Source organism: Anastrepha obliqua, chromosome 6 (assembly GCF_027943255.1).
Source record: "Anastrepha obliqua isolate idAnaObli1 chromosome 6, idAnaObli1_1.0, whole genome shotgun sequence".
Classification (NCBI taxonomy): domain Eukaryota; kingdom Metazoa; phylum Arthropoda; class Insecta; order Diptera; family Tephritidae; genus Anastrepha; species Anastrepha obliqua.
The window spans coordinates 16,788,651-16,804,959 of NC_072897.1; the positions used below are offsets into that span (position 1 = coordinate 16,788,651).

Here is a 16,309-nt window from a genome sequence, read left to right on the forward strand (position 1 = left end):
TCTCGGGGTGATGGACAGCGGTAGGGAAGACGGCGCTATCTCTAGGGAGGAGTGGAAGAGGGTAGCGTCCGCCATCTCTGCCGTATTCATGAAGGTGGTGAGGGAAAACCCTGGACCACCTCCAAGCTGTGAAAGTGCCGGATGGCACTACGGTTCCTACAAGAGAATCGTCTGCGCTGACGAACGGTCAGCTTTGATGTATAGGGCGGCAGTAGCCTTGGTGGGAGAGGTATGGGAGGGAGCCAAGCTGAAGGTAGTGGACAGAAGGGATCTACCTGTGCGTCCGCGAGCACGTGTCTGGCTCCCCTCCGAACCCTCTGCTTCGAAGGAGATGGAGGAAATCCTCCGCTACTGTAACCCCAAACTTCCCACGCACAACTGGAGGGTGGTTAAGGTGGAGAAGACTGAGGGATCCTATCGGCAAACGCTGATTCTGCTGAATGCAGAGTCTCTCAGTCCTCTTGCTGAAGCAAAGGGGATCATCAACTATGGCTTCGAGAAGGTAGTCCTTAAGGTCTACCATACCGATGCCAGAGGAGATGCCCCCGCACATCCGGAAGTGCTGGGAGAAGCAAGGCCCACAGTAGAGAAAGCTCCTGTGGACATGGAGGTAGATTCCGTCACGTCGGAGGGTGACAATGCTTATGACGTCCGCTCTTTACCGGGGTCCGTCATAAGCATCGGGTCGTTCTTCGACAGGGCGGAGGAGGAGAGGCTTCTGGCCTCGGAGAGCGAGGACGCCGTCCTGGAGGTGATGGAGAGGATCCTGTAGGATGAATATTCTTCAGATAAATCTTCAGCACTCTAAGGCGGCGTCCGCCAACCTACTTATCCACCTTGAGCAAGGTGGAGCTGATATAGTCCTGATTCAGGAGCCGTGGCTGAGCAGCAACGGCATTTCTGGGCTCAGGACGAAAAGCTACAAACTGGTGGCGTATAGCAGGACAGGTAAACCAAGATCCTGTATACTCATCAGGAGGGAACTTAACGCATTTATTTTGCCTAATTTCAGCAATGAAGACATTGTGACGGTGAGTCTGGAGGGCCCGGCTGGAAAGCTATGGCTGATGTCCGTATATATGGCACACGATGACGAGGTGGAACCACTTCCGGCGCTGCTAAGGGAAACCCTGGCTGAAGCAAAACGCAGGAAAATCGGCGTTATTATAGGAACTGACGCGAACTCCCATCACACCTGCTGGGGAAGTTCTAACATCAATGCACGAGGTGAGTCACTTTTTGATTATATTTTAAACGAGGACTTGTTTATATGTAACAGGGGTAAGGACCCCACCTTTATTACCGCAGCCAGAGAAGAGGTGCTTGACCTTACTCTGGCTTCTTCCTCACTGATAAACCAAATCTCTGATTGGAGGGTGCTAAACACTCATTCCTTCTCGGACCATAGGTACATTCAGTTCTCTCTCACTCAAACTCGTCCAATAAGATCCCCCTACAGGAACCTGAGGAGGACGGACTGGGATGCATATTATAGAAATTTGCTGAGCTTACTCCCCAAGGCACCGGGAGGAACTCGACGAACTGGTGGAAACTTTCACCTCAGCTTGCAACACGGCCCTGGAAACTTCTTGTCCAATAACAGTTTTTCCCAGGAAGGAAAAACCGCCCTGGTGGACAACGGAGCTATCTGAGCTTAGGGCCTCATGCAGACGCCTTTTTAACAGGGCTAAAAGAATTAGGTCTCCCTCGGGATGGGAGCTGTATAAAGCAGGGCTAGGAATATACAAGTCCGAAATTAGGAAGGCTAAGAAGGACTCCTGGAGAAGCTTCTGCGAAAGCGTAGAGTACTCACGAAGAGTTCCGCTCCCTAGGGGTACCTAAGAGACGAATCGGGGCGTTGGGCGATGAGCGGCAAGGAGTCACTGAAGTTACTTTTCGACGCCCATTTTCCGACGAGCCCAGCACCTAGCAGCACCGGCCTGGATAGCACTTCAACTTGCATTCCGGACCGGGGCTGGTTGCTGGATAAGCGTCGCCTGTCTTGGGCCATTGACTCCTTTAAGCCCTTCAAGTCTCCTGGTCCTGACGGCATCATTCCTGCCCAACTACAGAAATCTGTGGAGGTATCATGCCGTTGGTTGAGCCCCATCTATGCGAGCTGCGTAGCCAGGGGCTACATACCAAGATCATGGAGGGCCGTGAGGGTTGTCTTTATACCCAAGGCAGGAAAGAGCTCGCACGTCTCCCCTAAGGACTTCAGACCAATTAGTCTCTCATCTTTCTTACTGAAAACCCTTGAGAGACTGATTGATCTGCACATAAGAAGCGAAATTCCTCGGGGCCGACTGTCGCATACTCAACATGCTTATTGCAAGGGTAGATCGGTGGAATCTGCCCTACATACAATCGTGGAAGAGATTGAAGTCTCTTCTTCAGAAGGAGTTTGCGGTAGGCGCCTTCCTCGACATCGAGGGGGCTTTTAACAACGTCCTTCCGGAGGCAATTACCAGGTCTCTAGGTAAACTAGGGGTCGAAACCGACCTTATAAGACTTATCCACAAAATGCTTAGCGACAGAACTGTCACGGCAGAGTGGGGCGGTATCTCCATCCACCGGCAGGTGAGTAGAGGCACTCCGCAAGGTGGGGTTCTCTCACCATTCCTCTGGGTGGTTGTTCTAAATGATCTGTTGGAGGAGCTGGTGAAGGGAGGCTGCAGGGTAATTGCCTACGCGGATGACGTGGCACTAATTGTTAGAGGAAAATTTTTGGATACTCTGTACAACTTGATGCAGGGATATCTGAATGCAGTTGTTAGATGGGCAACGGATTGTGGCCTGTCGGTGAATCCTCTTAAGACGGAGCTCGTCCTATTTACGAGAAAACATAAAATACCTAGAGCTCAACTTCCCTCACTAGGGGGCGCTCCGCTGATGCTTTCTGACAAGGTTAAGTACCTAGGTATTATCCTTGACAGCAAGCTCACATGGAAGCCCAATATTGAGGAAAGGGTGAGGAAAGCAATAATCGCCTTGTATGGATGCAAGGGCGCTATTGGTAAAAGATGGGGCCTCTCGCCTAGAGTTGTTTTCTGGCTATACAATACTATTGTGAAGCCTATCTTGTTATATGGAGTCATAGTCTGGTGGAACTCACTAGAGAAGACGACATTGGTGAAGAAGCTGGAGAGAGTCCAGAGGTCGGCACTCATTGGAATCAGTGGGGCGCTTCGAACGACTCCTACTCTGGCGCTCAACGCAATGTTAAATGTGGTACCCGTAGATATCGCAGGCAGAACTGCCGCAACACGTACCGCAATCAGACTGAGGGGCTGGAGCTATAAGCTCAATCTCCCTTATGGGCACTCAAGCATCCTCAGAAACTTTGAGTTCATCCCTCTGTCAACAGACCAGTGTATACCCTCATTTAGTCCAACCGGAACATTCACCACTCACATCCCGTCAAGGGAAGAGTGGACGGGGGGCCAAACTTGGGGTCAGGGCCTGGTGAACTTGTTCACGGATGGATCGAAGTTGGAAGGAAAGGTTGGCGGAGGAGTCTTTTGCGAAGGGCTCCCCATCAGACTTAAATTCAGGCTACCGGACCACTGCAGTGTGTTCCAGGCAGAGGTAGCCGCAATCAAGGAGGCAGCTGATTGGCTGCTCAAATGTGTACTAACAGTCAAGAAGGTAAATATTTACTCCGATAGCCAAGCGGCAATAAGGGCCCTCGGGTCTATGACGGTGCATTCGGAATTGGTCAAGGAATGCTTGACCTCCCTTACGACTGCGTCCGAATTCTTTGACATCAGCCTCAACTGGGTTCCCGGTCACAGCGACATTGCGGGAAACTGTGTGGCGGATGAGCTGGCTAGACAAGGGACATGTGAGGTGATTTCCCCGCGGAGGGAGAAAATTGGAATCCCCCTGACTACCTGCGGTCTGCTCCTGGAAAGATGGGCATCGGGCAAACTCAGCGAGCGCTGGGAAAATGCACAAACGTGCAAAGTTGCGAAATCCTTCTGGCCACGTGTGGACCGAAGGCGCTCGGGTGAGCTTCTGAGGCTGACAAATATCAGACTTGGAATCATCTCGAGTCCTTTCTGTGCTGGATGTATGGAGGATGAGGTGGAATCATCTCAGCACCTTCTCCTTAGCTGCCCTGCCCTGGCGGGGCTAAGATTCAGGCATCTTGGGTCTTACTTCTTTGCCACGCCTGCTGAGATAGCTGGCGCTGACATTAAAAATCTGATGAGTTTCATCAGCAGCATTAAGCGGTTGACGCAAACATAGTCATCGTTCATAATCCGCACGCTCCTAACCTTCCCATCACCACCTCTCCCCGCCCTCTCCCTACACCTCATCGGTCCTTCCCCTCTCCTCTCTTCCTTGACAATGGTATCACAAAGGACGAATTTCTCTTCGTCCAAGTGTGCCCACTCCCTAGGCAACCATACTAACCTAACCTAACCTATCTTCATCACGCTAAGACCGCATCGGCCGAACTTAGTACGAGGCTTGTCAGTTGAAACATCAACATAGAGCTTATTCAGGAGCCCTTGTTAAACAGAGACCACATTAATGGCCTCACAGTTCAAGCACAAAGGTAATTTATGACGTGGACGCAGTCAACCCAAGGGCTGAGCTTATTATAGACACCAATATTAAATATTTTGCCTTTACAGAATTTCTTGATGGCGTCACGGCAACAGTACTAGTCGAAGCGGAAAGAAATATCACAGTTGGGGTAATAATAGGAAAGCCCTTACACTATATAACAAGGAACTGAGGAAGTCAAAAACGAACTTATGGCAAAAGTTCTATAAGGGACTAAACGATGGTATTATCCCCACTGCTTTGGTCTCTCCTGGCTGAAAACCTAGTACAAACCCTTAATAATAAAGAGGACAAAACAATTGGATATGCAGATGACATTTCTGCAATAATTAAAGGCAACCACGGAAGGACCGCAAAGGACTGGCTGCAAGACGCCTTAAATACCACATGGGAATGGTGTAAGAAAGAGGGACGATCAATAAACCCTTCCAACACCACTATTGTCCCCTTTACCAGGAAAAGGGTTGTAAATATACCCACTCTGGAAATAAATGGAACGGAGGTAACTCTAAAAAGAGAAGTTAAATATCTAGGAATTATGCTGGATAAGAAAGCTCACCTGCGAGGCCCTCCTCAACTCAGTACAAAAAAGGGTAACAAAAACAGCATCGTCAATAAAACAGCTTTTGGAAAAATCCTGAGCCTTAGCCATAAATAACCTTTTGGATCTGCTCCCAAATGGGTAAAGAAAGCCAGTATAGCCTTATACTCCTGCAAATCTATGTTCGGTGAAAAATGGGGACTCAAGCCACAGGTCATGTTGTGGATGTACAACGCAGTGCTTTTGCCAATTTTAACGTGCCTGGTTTGGTGGGAGGCTCTTCGGAAGGGCTATATATCACTAAACTGGGAAGGGTGCAAAAGACTGCATGCATTGGCATCACCAGAGCATGTAAAACTTGCCCCAGTGCTTCCCTGAATGTCCTTATTTACTTCCTTCCTATCGACTTTTACGTTATTTCCAACGCAGCTCAAAGTGCAATCAGGTTAAAGAAGGTTGGCCTCTGGAGACAATCTCTCAAGAGACATGTTAGCATATTCGCGCAGTTAGCACCATATTTCTCCGAACTTCGAACAGATCTCTCTATCCGCAAACCAGAGTTTGAGGGTCGTGCTAGGGCAATCTTTCCAAATAAGCAGGATTGGATCGAGGAGAAAATCTACACTGACGGTTCCAAGATGGAATCGGGAGTCGAAGCAGGGGTTTTTTCTAAATCAGCCAATTTATCTATCTCCTTTAAACTGCCGAAATGCCAGTGTTTTTCAACCAGAAGTCTTTGCGATCCTGCAGACATGCAAAATGCTTAGGGAACGAGGGAGATATTAACATTTTCTCCGATACTTAAGCAGCGATCAAGGCTCTGACGACGCTATGGTGCAGAACGAAATTAGTAAACTCCTGTAAGGAGGAGATCAAATCTCGTGGGTGTGCAGGTTACATTTCTCTGATCTGGGTTCCACGACATAGGAACGCAGAGGGAAATAAAATTGCTGAGGAGCTTGCCAGGAAGGGGACTGAATTGGCCTCAGAAACCTCCTACCCCGTCATCGGCATCCCCCTGACAGTTGTTAAAGGGGAACAGCACAAATTATTTCTCAGGAAAGCGCAGAAAAGATGGAGCTCCATTTTTTCATGTACTATTTCGAAAACCCTTTGGTTTCAGTACAATGTACGAAGAACTCAGAAAGTTCTTTGGACTCCTTGCCATTCAATTTCCAAACTCATAGCTGTTATTATTTACCGGTTACTGGATGATCGGCACACACGCGGAAGAGCTAGGGTTACCATTTAATCCCCATTGCAAAAGCTGTAGGTATCTTTCAGAGAAGGAGCCTGTTGAGCACTGAGTGCTCCTTTCTTCCACAGCCTGGGACAGTGCTCCAACCTAAATCCCATTAATCTTCTCCAGGCTTTAAGGTTAATCTTTATGTCAGTTAAATTCAGATACCATTCCGCTCTCGTGAAAGGTAGAAATCGTAAACACATTACGCTTATCGTGGGCCACGGTAGGTATAATTATACAACAGTTAAGCCTGGCTTGTCAAGGGCGGAAGTTGTTTCAGCATATATACTGTAAGACTAAGTGTAACTATTTACGGAACATATTTTATATATTTTGATCCTATTTTTGTTAAATTTAGAAGGGAACATCCTTGAAGATTGATTGGAGATTCATCGACAACGATCGTATCACCTGGAATATACAGAGAGCGTGGTGTTAATAAGTGGTTTAATTTTGCAAAAAAAGTTTAATTATAAGGCTGAATATCGTTGAAATGCAAACAGCATTAAATTTATGAGAATCTGTTATATGACATACTAGCTTTAATCCGCGGCCCCGCTCGCGCAGGAGTAGTTTTGAAGGATTTAGGATATGTATATAAAAGAATTACAAACAATAATTTCATAGAAAATATTTTTTTTTTATAACCATAATATTATAATACCCGGCATCCGTTGCTATGCGTCGTTGAATAAAATCAAAACAACCAATCAGAAAAATATCAAGCAAAATTATTTTAATTAATTTTCTACCTCAAACCGTTTTTGAACTTTACATTTGGGTCATAGTTGAACAGCTTATGCGGATTATGAACTCTAGAGTGTGCTGTAAATAGTGGGAAATAGGAAAAACTAAGATTTTTTAAATTAAATTTAAGCGAATATTCGATTATTAGTGACGAATGAGAGTGGTGGTGCGGCCTGGGGGCTGTGGCATAAAACATGCCTATAACCTTCATTGGGTGAAAATATGAATGTATAAAACTTGTTACGTCATTTGGTTTGTCGTTTCGTAGTGATGCGCGGACAACGTACAGACATTCACCTTTATAGTATAGATTATACAGGGTGAACGATATGAAGTGTTACCTATTCAAAATACCAAAATTTTTTTGTGTGAAATTAGTTTTTATTGATTTCAAAGACAAAATTGTTCAAAAATTATTACAATTTTAACATACCTTCTACTCAAATATGAACGAGACGGTATCAATAAAACGGTCCGCGGATGACATATGGCAAAAATAAATTTTTTGTTGTTTGGTAGGACTGTTATAAGCTTACATGGCAAATTTCAGCGTGATATGTCACATAGTTTGTTTTCTGTGCTACTGTAAACAAGTCAAGCTCGAGTGTGTTCTTCGAATTTAACGATGGAAATTCAAGTTGAACAAAGAATTTGTTTGAAATTTTGTTATTCCAACAAAATTTCGGCTTCAGACGCCTTAAAAATGTTGCAGACGACCTATGGAGATTTTGCTCTATAGCGTGCACGTGTTTTCCAGTGGTACAAATCGTTCAAAGAGCGCCGTACATTGGTAGAAAACTTGCCTCATGAACGTCGTCCAGCAACATCAGTAAACGACGAAAACATCGGAAAAGTAAAGGAAATTGTGCTTGAAAATCGCACAAATCGCAAAATCGGTTAACGCTGAATATTATTTAGACGTTTTAAAGCGTTTGCGCGAGAACATTCGTCTTAAAAGGAAGGAATTGTGGGACAACAAGTCATGGCTCTTGCATCACGATAATGCACCAGCTCACACATCACGTCTTGTTCGCGATTATTTGAACAAAAATAATGTTAATGTCGTTCCGCAAGCACCGTATTCGCTTGATATGGCTCCATGTGACTTTTTCCTGTTTCCCAAGCTCAAGTTGCCGCTCCGTGGAAAACATTTTGAGACAATTGAAGTCATAAAACAGAATTCGAAGAACACACTCGAGCTTGACTTGTTTACAGTAGAACAGAAAACAAACTATGTGACATATCACGCCGAAATTTGCCATGTAAGCTTATAACAGTCCTACCAAAAAACGAAAAATTTATTTTTGCCATATGTCATCCGCGGACCGTTTTATTGATACCGTCTCGTTCATATTTGAGTAGAAGATATATTCACTTCAGTTCGATATGACCACTTTTTGCCTTGATTATAGCCTTCAAACGGTCAAAAAATGAGTTGCATCCTTCGCTATGGCCATATTCGCAGTGCCAAACATCTAATATTGATGAAATGACTCGAGCTTGTAAAGGGTGATCACTTTAGAGGTATAGGATTTTCAATTCAAATAAAACAACGAAAGTTCAAATTCATTCGGCAATATTTAATATTTTTGTGTAGAGCCATTCATAACATTTACTTTTTATAGATAATTCCTTTCATATATTGGCCGCAATTGCACCGTAATTCGGCTATCCGTAAACACCAATTTTGAATAACTCGCTGGAGGACTTCGGCCGGTATATCGTGAAGAAGAAGAAGTAATGTTGGTTTCCAATGCCTCGATCAAAGCTGGTTTATCTACAACGCATTTAGACTTTGCATACCCCTACAAATAAAAGTCCAAAGTTGTGATATCACATGATCTAGGTGGCCAATCTACTGGTCCGAGACGAGAGGTAAATTGCTCACCGAAACAACCTCGCAATAAATTCATTGTTTCACGGGCTGCGTGGCAAGTAACGCCGCCTTGTTGGAACCAAATATTGTGGAGATCACGGGCTTCACTTTCCGGCATCAAAAAGTCGTTTATCATTGCGCGATAGCGTTCGCCATTCACTGTTACATTAGCGCCAGACTCATCTCTGAAGAAGGTTGTTCTCAATGGATGTAATGGCTGTAATGGTTGTTCTTGAATGGCTTTGGGTTGCTCCCCAGCCCAAATGCGGCAATTTCGCTTACTGACGTAGCCATTAAGCCCGATAGTCGATTTTCGTAATACTTTTAATTCTTGAGGAGTAAGTCGCTTAAGGGTGCCGTTGCTGAAGCACTGCTGGTGGTTCCAGAAGCCGGTCGATGTAACTATGAAAGTCGGATAGCAACTATAGAGAGACGTTACGGGAGTGACCACAGGCAAGAAATGTTCCAGATGGAACTGACGAATTGCTGCCAAACGATATATGAGACTTTGCGGTAATACGCAACTGATATTGAACGTTCAGCGCATTTGGCGTATGCAAAGAAAACAGAAGATTTCGTAGAAAAGATGAAGGGCTAAGGTTTTATGAGGGGTACGCGAGAAGAAGAAACAATAAAGAGAATAATACTACTAGCAGTTCGAGAATAAAGTGTGGCAACTGCGGTAAGACCGGGCATATGGCACGCGATTTCAGTACACCACGCAGCCAACTGAAGACGAACCCAGGTAGAAGGAAGCGAAGCGCTAAGACTGACTCTGGCCACAGGTGCAACGAACTCGGTTATCCGGTCAGATTTAGTAAACGGTAATGTGGATGTAAACGGAACCAGTGGATGACTACAAGTTTCAAACAGGTACAGGAGAGAGAACTACGCTTTCTGGAAAGGTAGTTTGTGAAGTCATTATTGGAGTAATTTAATTTAATCTAAATAATTTCAAGTTACCATTTATTTCAGATATAGGAGCTATAATTGGGAAATGTTGGACTTTAGAAGAAAGAGAAATGTCGGTCAGTCATAGTAAACCACAATGGACCACAACGGGAAAGAGAAGAATTCTAGGAAGCAGGAAGAAAAATCTCCGATTTCATAAGAATTTAGTTGCAGGAAGTTAGAGGGCTAGATAGGACAAAAACTAAGAGATTCCTGGAGAAATACGGCTCGCTATTCAACGGTGATTGTGGAATGTCTGGAAGGACTGTGATGGTGAAACACTGAATAGATATAGGAGATGAAAAGCCAATTCGTCAAGTTCCACGTCGAGACCACTAGCAAAGCACGAAGAAGCAAATAAGATAATCCAAGAAATGCAGCAAAGTTGAGTTAGTGAGCCATCAATAAGCCAGTGGAGCTCAGGGAGTGTGCTGGTTAGAAAGAAAGATGGAAGCACCCGATTTATGGGGATTATAGAAAGCTGAATGAAGTCACGAAAAAGGTCAGCGAATCATAATCACGAATAGATGACACTCTCGACATTTTATCTGGCGCGAAATGGTTTTCCACGCTTGATTTAAAAAGTAGTTACTGGCAGGTAGACAGCCTGCGGCATAGAAGGTGGGTTGGGGCAGTTTTCTGTGATGCCTTTCGGATTATGTAATGTGCCAGCAACCTTTGAGCGTCTGATGAAGCTTGCGCTGAGGGGCTACACTGGAAAACGTGTTTGGTGTATCAGTATTACATCATCGTCATGGGTAAAAATTTGAACTTTGAAGAAGTCCTTCAACGCATTGTCTCTACGCGATTGCGAGTGAATCTGAAGCAGTGCGGCTGAATAAGGGCGTACCTAGCTCAATATACAAAGTATGGTGTTCGCTACACGTTACAATAGTACAGTATCATTCGGAGTATCTTTAGTATGATCGGGGGTAGAACAAATCCCCAATCCGAAGCGGAACTGCATATGTCGATGGATAAGTGGCTATGGGGTATCTAGTCGCTAATAAAAGATAAAATCACAGTGCTCTCAAGGAACTATATCAATACCCCTCTAACAACTGAGCAAATAGACTCCATCTAGAATCTCATCCTTGAAACAGAAGTGGCGGGGAAAGACCAGAATATAACACTCGCATTTTTGGGCGCGATCTACAAATCAGCATACATGGTTCTGCACTACGAGGATAGCGCTTCAACGGACTGGCTAAAAGCGGCTCTTACTGACGCGACACCTTGGGAGGGTGCTTCACTGTGGGTCGCAGAGGAATCCAAAATACCTCCCTCACAGATAGCAGTGGGGTACTTTCCTGACCCCAGTCCTTAGAAACCAAAAAGATACTGGACTTCTTACAGGGGCAGAAAAAAGGCTTCAATGTTGACACATGGCGTACTCTTTTTAGAGTCGGAAGAGGCTCAAATGTAACACTGGTTCTAGCACCAGACCTGAAATCAGCAGCCAGCTTGGGTAAGCTACCAATTCTGTTAAGTGACATTCAAGCTCATGACTGCGCCCCTCAATTCAGATCGATTAATGGATAAAATGGAAGCTGTGGAGTTGAATGAAGAGGACGAATGTATCCAATCCAACCCTAACCCAGCAGTCAGTGAATGAAGTGCATCCAGGAAAATCTTCATCACGCTAAGACCGCATCGGCCGAACTTAGTACGAGGCTTGTCAGTTGAAACATCAACATAGAGCTTATTCAGGAGCCCTTGTTAAACAGAGACCACATTAATGGCCTCACAGTTCAAGCACAAAGGTAATTTATGACGTGGACGCAGTCAACCCAAGGGCTGAGCTTATTATAGACACCAATATTAAATATTTTGCCTTTACAGAATTTCTTGATGGCGTCACGGCAACAGTACTAGTCGAAGCGGAAAGAAATATCACAGTTGGGGTAATAATAGGAAAGCCCTTACACTATATAACAAGGAACTGAGGAAGTCAAAAACGAACTTATGGCAAAAGTTCTATAAGGGACTAAACGATGGTATTATCACCACTGCTTTGGTCTCTCCTGGCTGAAAACCTAGTACAAACCCTTAATAATAAAGAGGACAAAACAATTGGATATGCAGATGACATTTCTGCAATAATTAAAGGCAACCACGGAAGGACCGCAAAGGACTGGCTGCAAGACGCCTTAAATACCACCTGGGAATGGTGTAAGAAAGAGGGACGATCAATAAACCCTTCCAACACCACTATTGTCCCCTTTACCAGGAAAAGGGTTGTAAATATACCCACTCTGGAAATAAATGGAACGGAGGTAACTCTAAAAAGAGAAGTTAAATATCTAGGAATTATGCTGGATAAGAAAGCTCACCTGCGAGGCCCTCCTCAACTCAGTACAAAAAAGGGTAACAAAAACAGCATCGTCAATAAAACAGCTTTTGGAAAAATCCTGAGCCTTAGCCATAAATAACCTTTTGGATCTGCTCCCAAATGGGTAAAGAAAGCCAGTATAGCCTTATACTCCTGCAAATCTATGTTCGGTGAAAAATGGGGACTCAAGCCACAGGTCATGTTGTGGATGTACAACGCAGTGCTTTTGCCAATTTTAACGTGCCTGGTTTGGTGGGAGGCTCTTCGGAAGGGCTATATATCACTAAACTGGGAAGGGTGCAAAAGACTGCATGCATTGGCATCACCAGAGCATGTAAAACTTGCCCCAGTGCTTCCCTGAATGTCCTTATTTACTTCCTTCCTATCGACTTTTACGTTATTTCCAACGCAGCTCAAAGTGCAATCAGGTTAAAGAAGGTTGGCCTCTGGAGACAATCTCTCAAGAGACATGTTAGCATATTCGCGCAGTTAGCACCATATTTCTCCGAACTTCGAACAGATCTCTCTATCCGCAAACCAGAGTTTGAGGGTCGTGCTAGGGCAATCTTTCCAAATAAGCAGGATTGGATCGAGGAGAAAATCTACACTGACGGTTCCAAGATGGAATCGGGAGTCGAAGCAGGGGTTTTTTCTAAATCAGCCAATTTATCTATCTCCTTTAAACTGCCGAAATGCCAGTGTTTTTCAACCAGAAGTCTTTGCGATCCTGCAGACATGCAAAATGCTTAGGGAACGAGGGAGATATTAACATTTTCTCCGATACTTAAGCAGCGATCAAGGCTCTGACGACGCTATGGTGCAGAACGAAATTAGTAAACTCCTGTAAGGAGGAGATCAAATCTCGTGGGTGTGCAGGTTACATTTCTCTGATCTGGGTTCCACGACATAGGAACGCAGAGGGAAATAAAATTGCTGAGGAGCTTGCCAGGAAGGGGACTGAATTGGCCTCAGAAACCTCCTACCCCGTCATCGGCATCCCCCTGACAGTTGTTAAAGGGGAACAGCACAAATTATTTCTCAGGAAAGCGCAGAAAAGATGGAGCTCCATTTTTTCATGTACTATTTCGAAAACCCTTTGGTTTCAGTACAATGTACGAAGAACTCAGAAAGTTCTTTGGACTCCTTGCCATTCAATTTCCAAACTCATAGCTGTTATTATTTACCGGTTACTGGATGATCGGCACACACGCGGAAGAGCTAGGGTTACCATTTAATCCCCATTGCAAAAGCTGTAGGTATCTTTCAGAGAAGGAGCCTGTTGAGCACTGAGTGCTCCTTTCTTCCACAGCCTGGGACAGTGCTCCAACCTAAATCCCATTAATCTTCTCCAGGCTTTAAGGTTAATCTTTATGTCAGTTAAATTCAGATACCATTCCGCTCTCGTGAAAGGTAGAAATCGTAAACACATTACGCTTATCGTGGGCCACGGTAGGTATAATTATACAACAGTTAAGCCTGGCTTGTCAAGGGCGGAAGTTGTTTCAGCATATATACTGTAAGACTAAGTGTAACTATTTACGGAACATATTTTATATATTTTGATCCTATTTTTGTTAAATTTAGAAGGGAACATCCTTGAAGATTGATTGGAGATTCATCGACAACGATCGTATCACCTGGAATATACAGAGAGCGTGGTGTTAATAAGTGGTTTAATTTTGCAAAAAAAGTTTAATTATAAGGCTGAATATCGTTGAAATGCAAACAGCATTAAATTTATGAGAATCTGTTATATGACATACTAGCTTTAATCCGCGGCCCCGCTCGCGCAGGAGTAGTTTTGAAGGATTTAGGATATGTATATAAAAGAATTACAAACAATAATTTCATAGAAAATATATTTTTTTTATAAACATAATATTATAATACCCGGCATCCGTTGCTATGCGTCGTTGAATAAAATCAAAACAACCAATCAGAAAAATATCAAGCAAAATTATTTTAATTAATTTTCTACCTCAAACCGTTTTTGAACTTTACATTTGGGTCATAGTTGAACAGCTTATGCGGATTATGAACTCTAGAGTGTGCTGTAAATAGTGGGAAATAGGAAAAACTAAGATTTTTTAAATTAAATTTAAGCGAATATTCGATTATTAGTGACGAATGAGAGTGGTGGTGCGGCCTGGGGGCTGTGGCATAAAACATGCCTATAACCTTCATTGGGTGAAAATAAAAATAAAATAAAATAAATAATTGGCGCGTACACTTCTGTTAGGTGTTTGACCGAGCTCCTCCTCCTATTTGTGGTGTGCGTCTTGATGTTGTTCCACAAATGGAGGGACCTACAGTTTCAAGCCGACTCCGAACGGCAGATATTTTTATGAGGAGCTTTTTCATGGCAGAAATACACTCGGAGGTTTGCCATTGCCTGCCGAGGGGCGACCGCTATTAGAAAAATGTTTTTAATAATTTTGCTTTCACCGAGATTCGAACCAACGACCTCTCAGTGAATTCCGAATGGTGATCACGCACCAACCCATTCGGCTACGGCGGCCGTAGAACAGTAAACAAACTATGTGACATATCACGCCGAAATTTGCCATGTAAGCTTATAACAGTCCTACCAAAAAACGAAAAATTTATTTTTGCCATATGTCATCCGCGGACCGTTTTATTGATACCGTCTCGTTCATATTTGAGTAGAAGATATATTCACTTCAGTTCGATATGACCACTTTTTGCCTTGATTATAGCCTTCAAACGGTCAAAAAATGAGTTGCATCCTTCGCTATGGCCATATTCGCAGTGCCAAACATCTAATATTGATGAAATGACTCGAGCTTGTAAAGGGTGACCACTTTAGAGGTATAGGATTTTCAATTCAAATAAAACAACGAAAGTTCAAATTCATTCGGCAATATTTAATATTTTTGTGTAGAGCCATTCATAACATTTACTTTTTATATAATAGATAATTCCTTTCATATGTTGGCCGCAATTGCACCGTAATTCGGCTATCCGTAAACACCAATTTTGAATGACTCGCTGGAGGACTTCGGCCGGTATATCGTGAAGAAGAAGAAGTAATGTTGGTTTCCAATGCCTCGATCAAAGCTGGTTTATCTACAACGCATTTAGACTTTGCATACCCCTACAAATAAAAGTCCAAAGTTGTGATATCACATGATCTAGGTGGCCAATCTACTGGTCCGAGACGAGAGGTAAATTGCTCACCGAAACAACCTCGCAATAAATTCATTGTTTCACGGGCTGCGTGGCAAGTAACGCCGCCTTGTTGGAACCAAATATTGTGGAGATCACGGGCTTCACTTTCCGGCATCAAAAAGTCGTTTATCATTGCGCGATAGCGTTCGCCATTCACTGTTACATTAGCGCCAGACTCATCTCTGAAGAAGGTTGTTCTCAATGGATGTAATGGATGTAATGGTTGTTCTTGAATGGCTTTGGGTTGCTCCCCAGCCCAAATGCGGCAATTTCGCTTACTGACGTAGCCATTAAGCCCGATAGTCGATTTTCGTAATACTTTTAATTCTTGAGGAGTAAGTCGCTTAAGGGTGCCGTTGCTGAAGCACTGCTGGTGGTTCCAGAAGCCGGTCGATGTAACTATGAAAGTCGGATAGCAGCTATAGAGAGACGTTACGGGAGTGACCACAGGCAAGAAATGTTCCAGATGGAACTGACGAATTGCTGCCAAACGATATATGAGACTTTGCGGTAATACGCAACTGATATTGAACGTTCAGCGCATTTGGCGTATGCAAAGAAAACAGAAGATTTCGTAGAAAAGATGAAGGGCTAAGGTTTTATGAGGGGTACGCGAGAAGAAGAAACAATAAAGAGAATAATACGCGAGTCCTCTACTCAAATGCCATGACCCAGCAGTTCGAGAATAAAGTGTGGCAACTGCGGTAAGACCGGGCATATGGCACGCGATTTCAGTACACCACGCAGCCAACTGAAGACGAACCCAGGTAGAAGGAAGCGAAGCGCTAAGACTGACTCTGGCCACAGGTGCAACGAACTCGGTTATCCGGTCAGATTTAGTAAACGGTAATGTGG

The 16,309-nt window shown here is 44.1% G+C and overlaps 1 protein-coding gene across 1 annotated transcript; it reads right to left on the reverse strand.

Moving 5' to 3' along the window:
* Window positions 1-8,824: 8,824 nt before the first annotated feature.
* On the reverse strand, window positions 8,825-10,683 carry LOC129250184 (uncharacterized). The gene is made up of 3 exons (XM_054889819.1): window positions 10,679-10,683; window positions 8,995-9,404; window positions 8,825-8,911 (listed from the first exon to the last, which is right to left on the reverse strand). Exons 1-3 carry the CDS (start codon window positions 10,681-10,683, stop codon window positions 8,895-8,897), a joined length of 432 nt encoding a protein of 143 aa, XP_054745794.1. The 3' UTR covers window positions 8,825-8,894.
* Window positions 10,684-16,309: the final 5,626 nt, after the last annotated feature.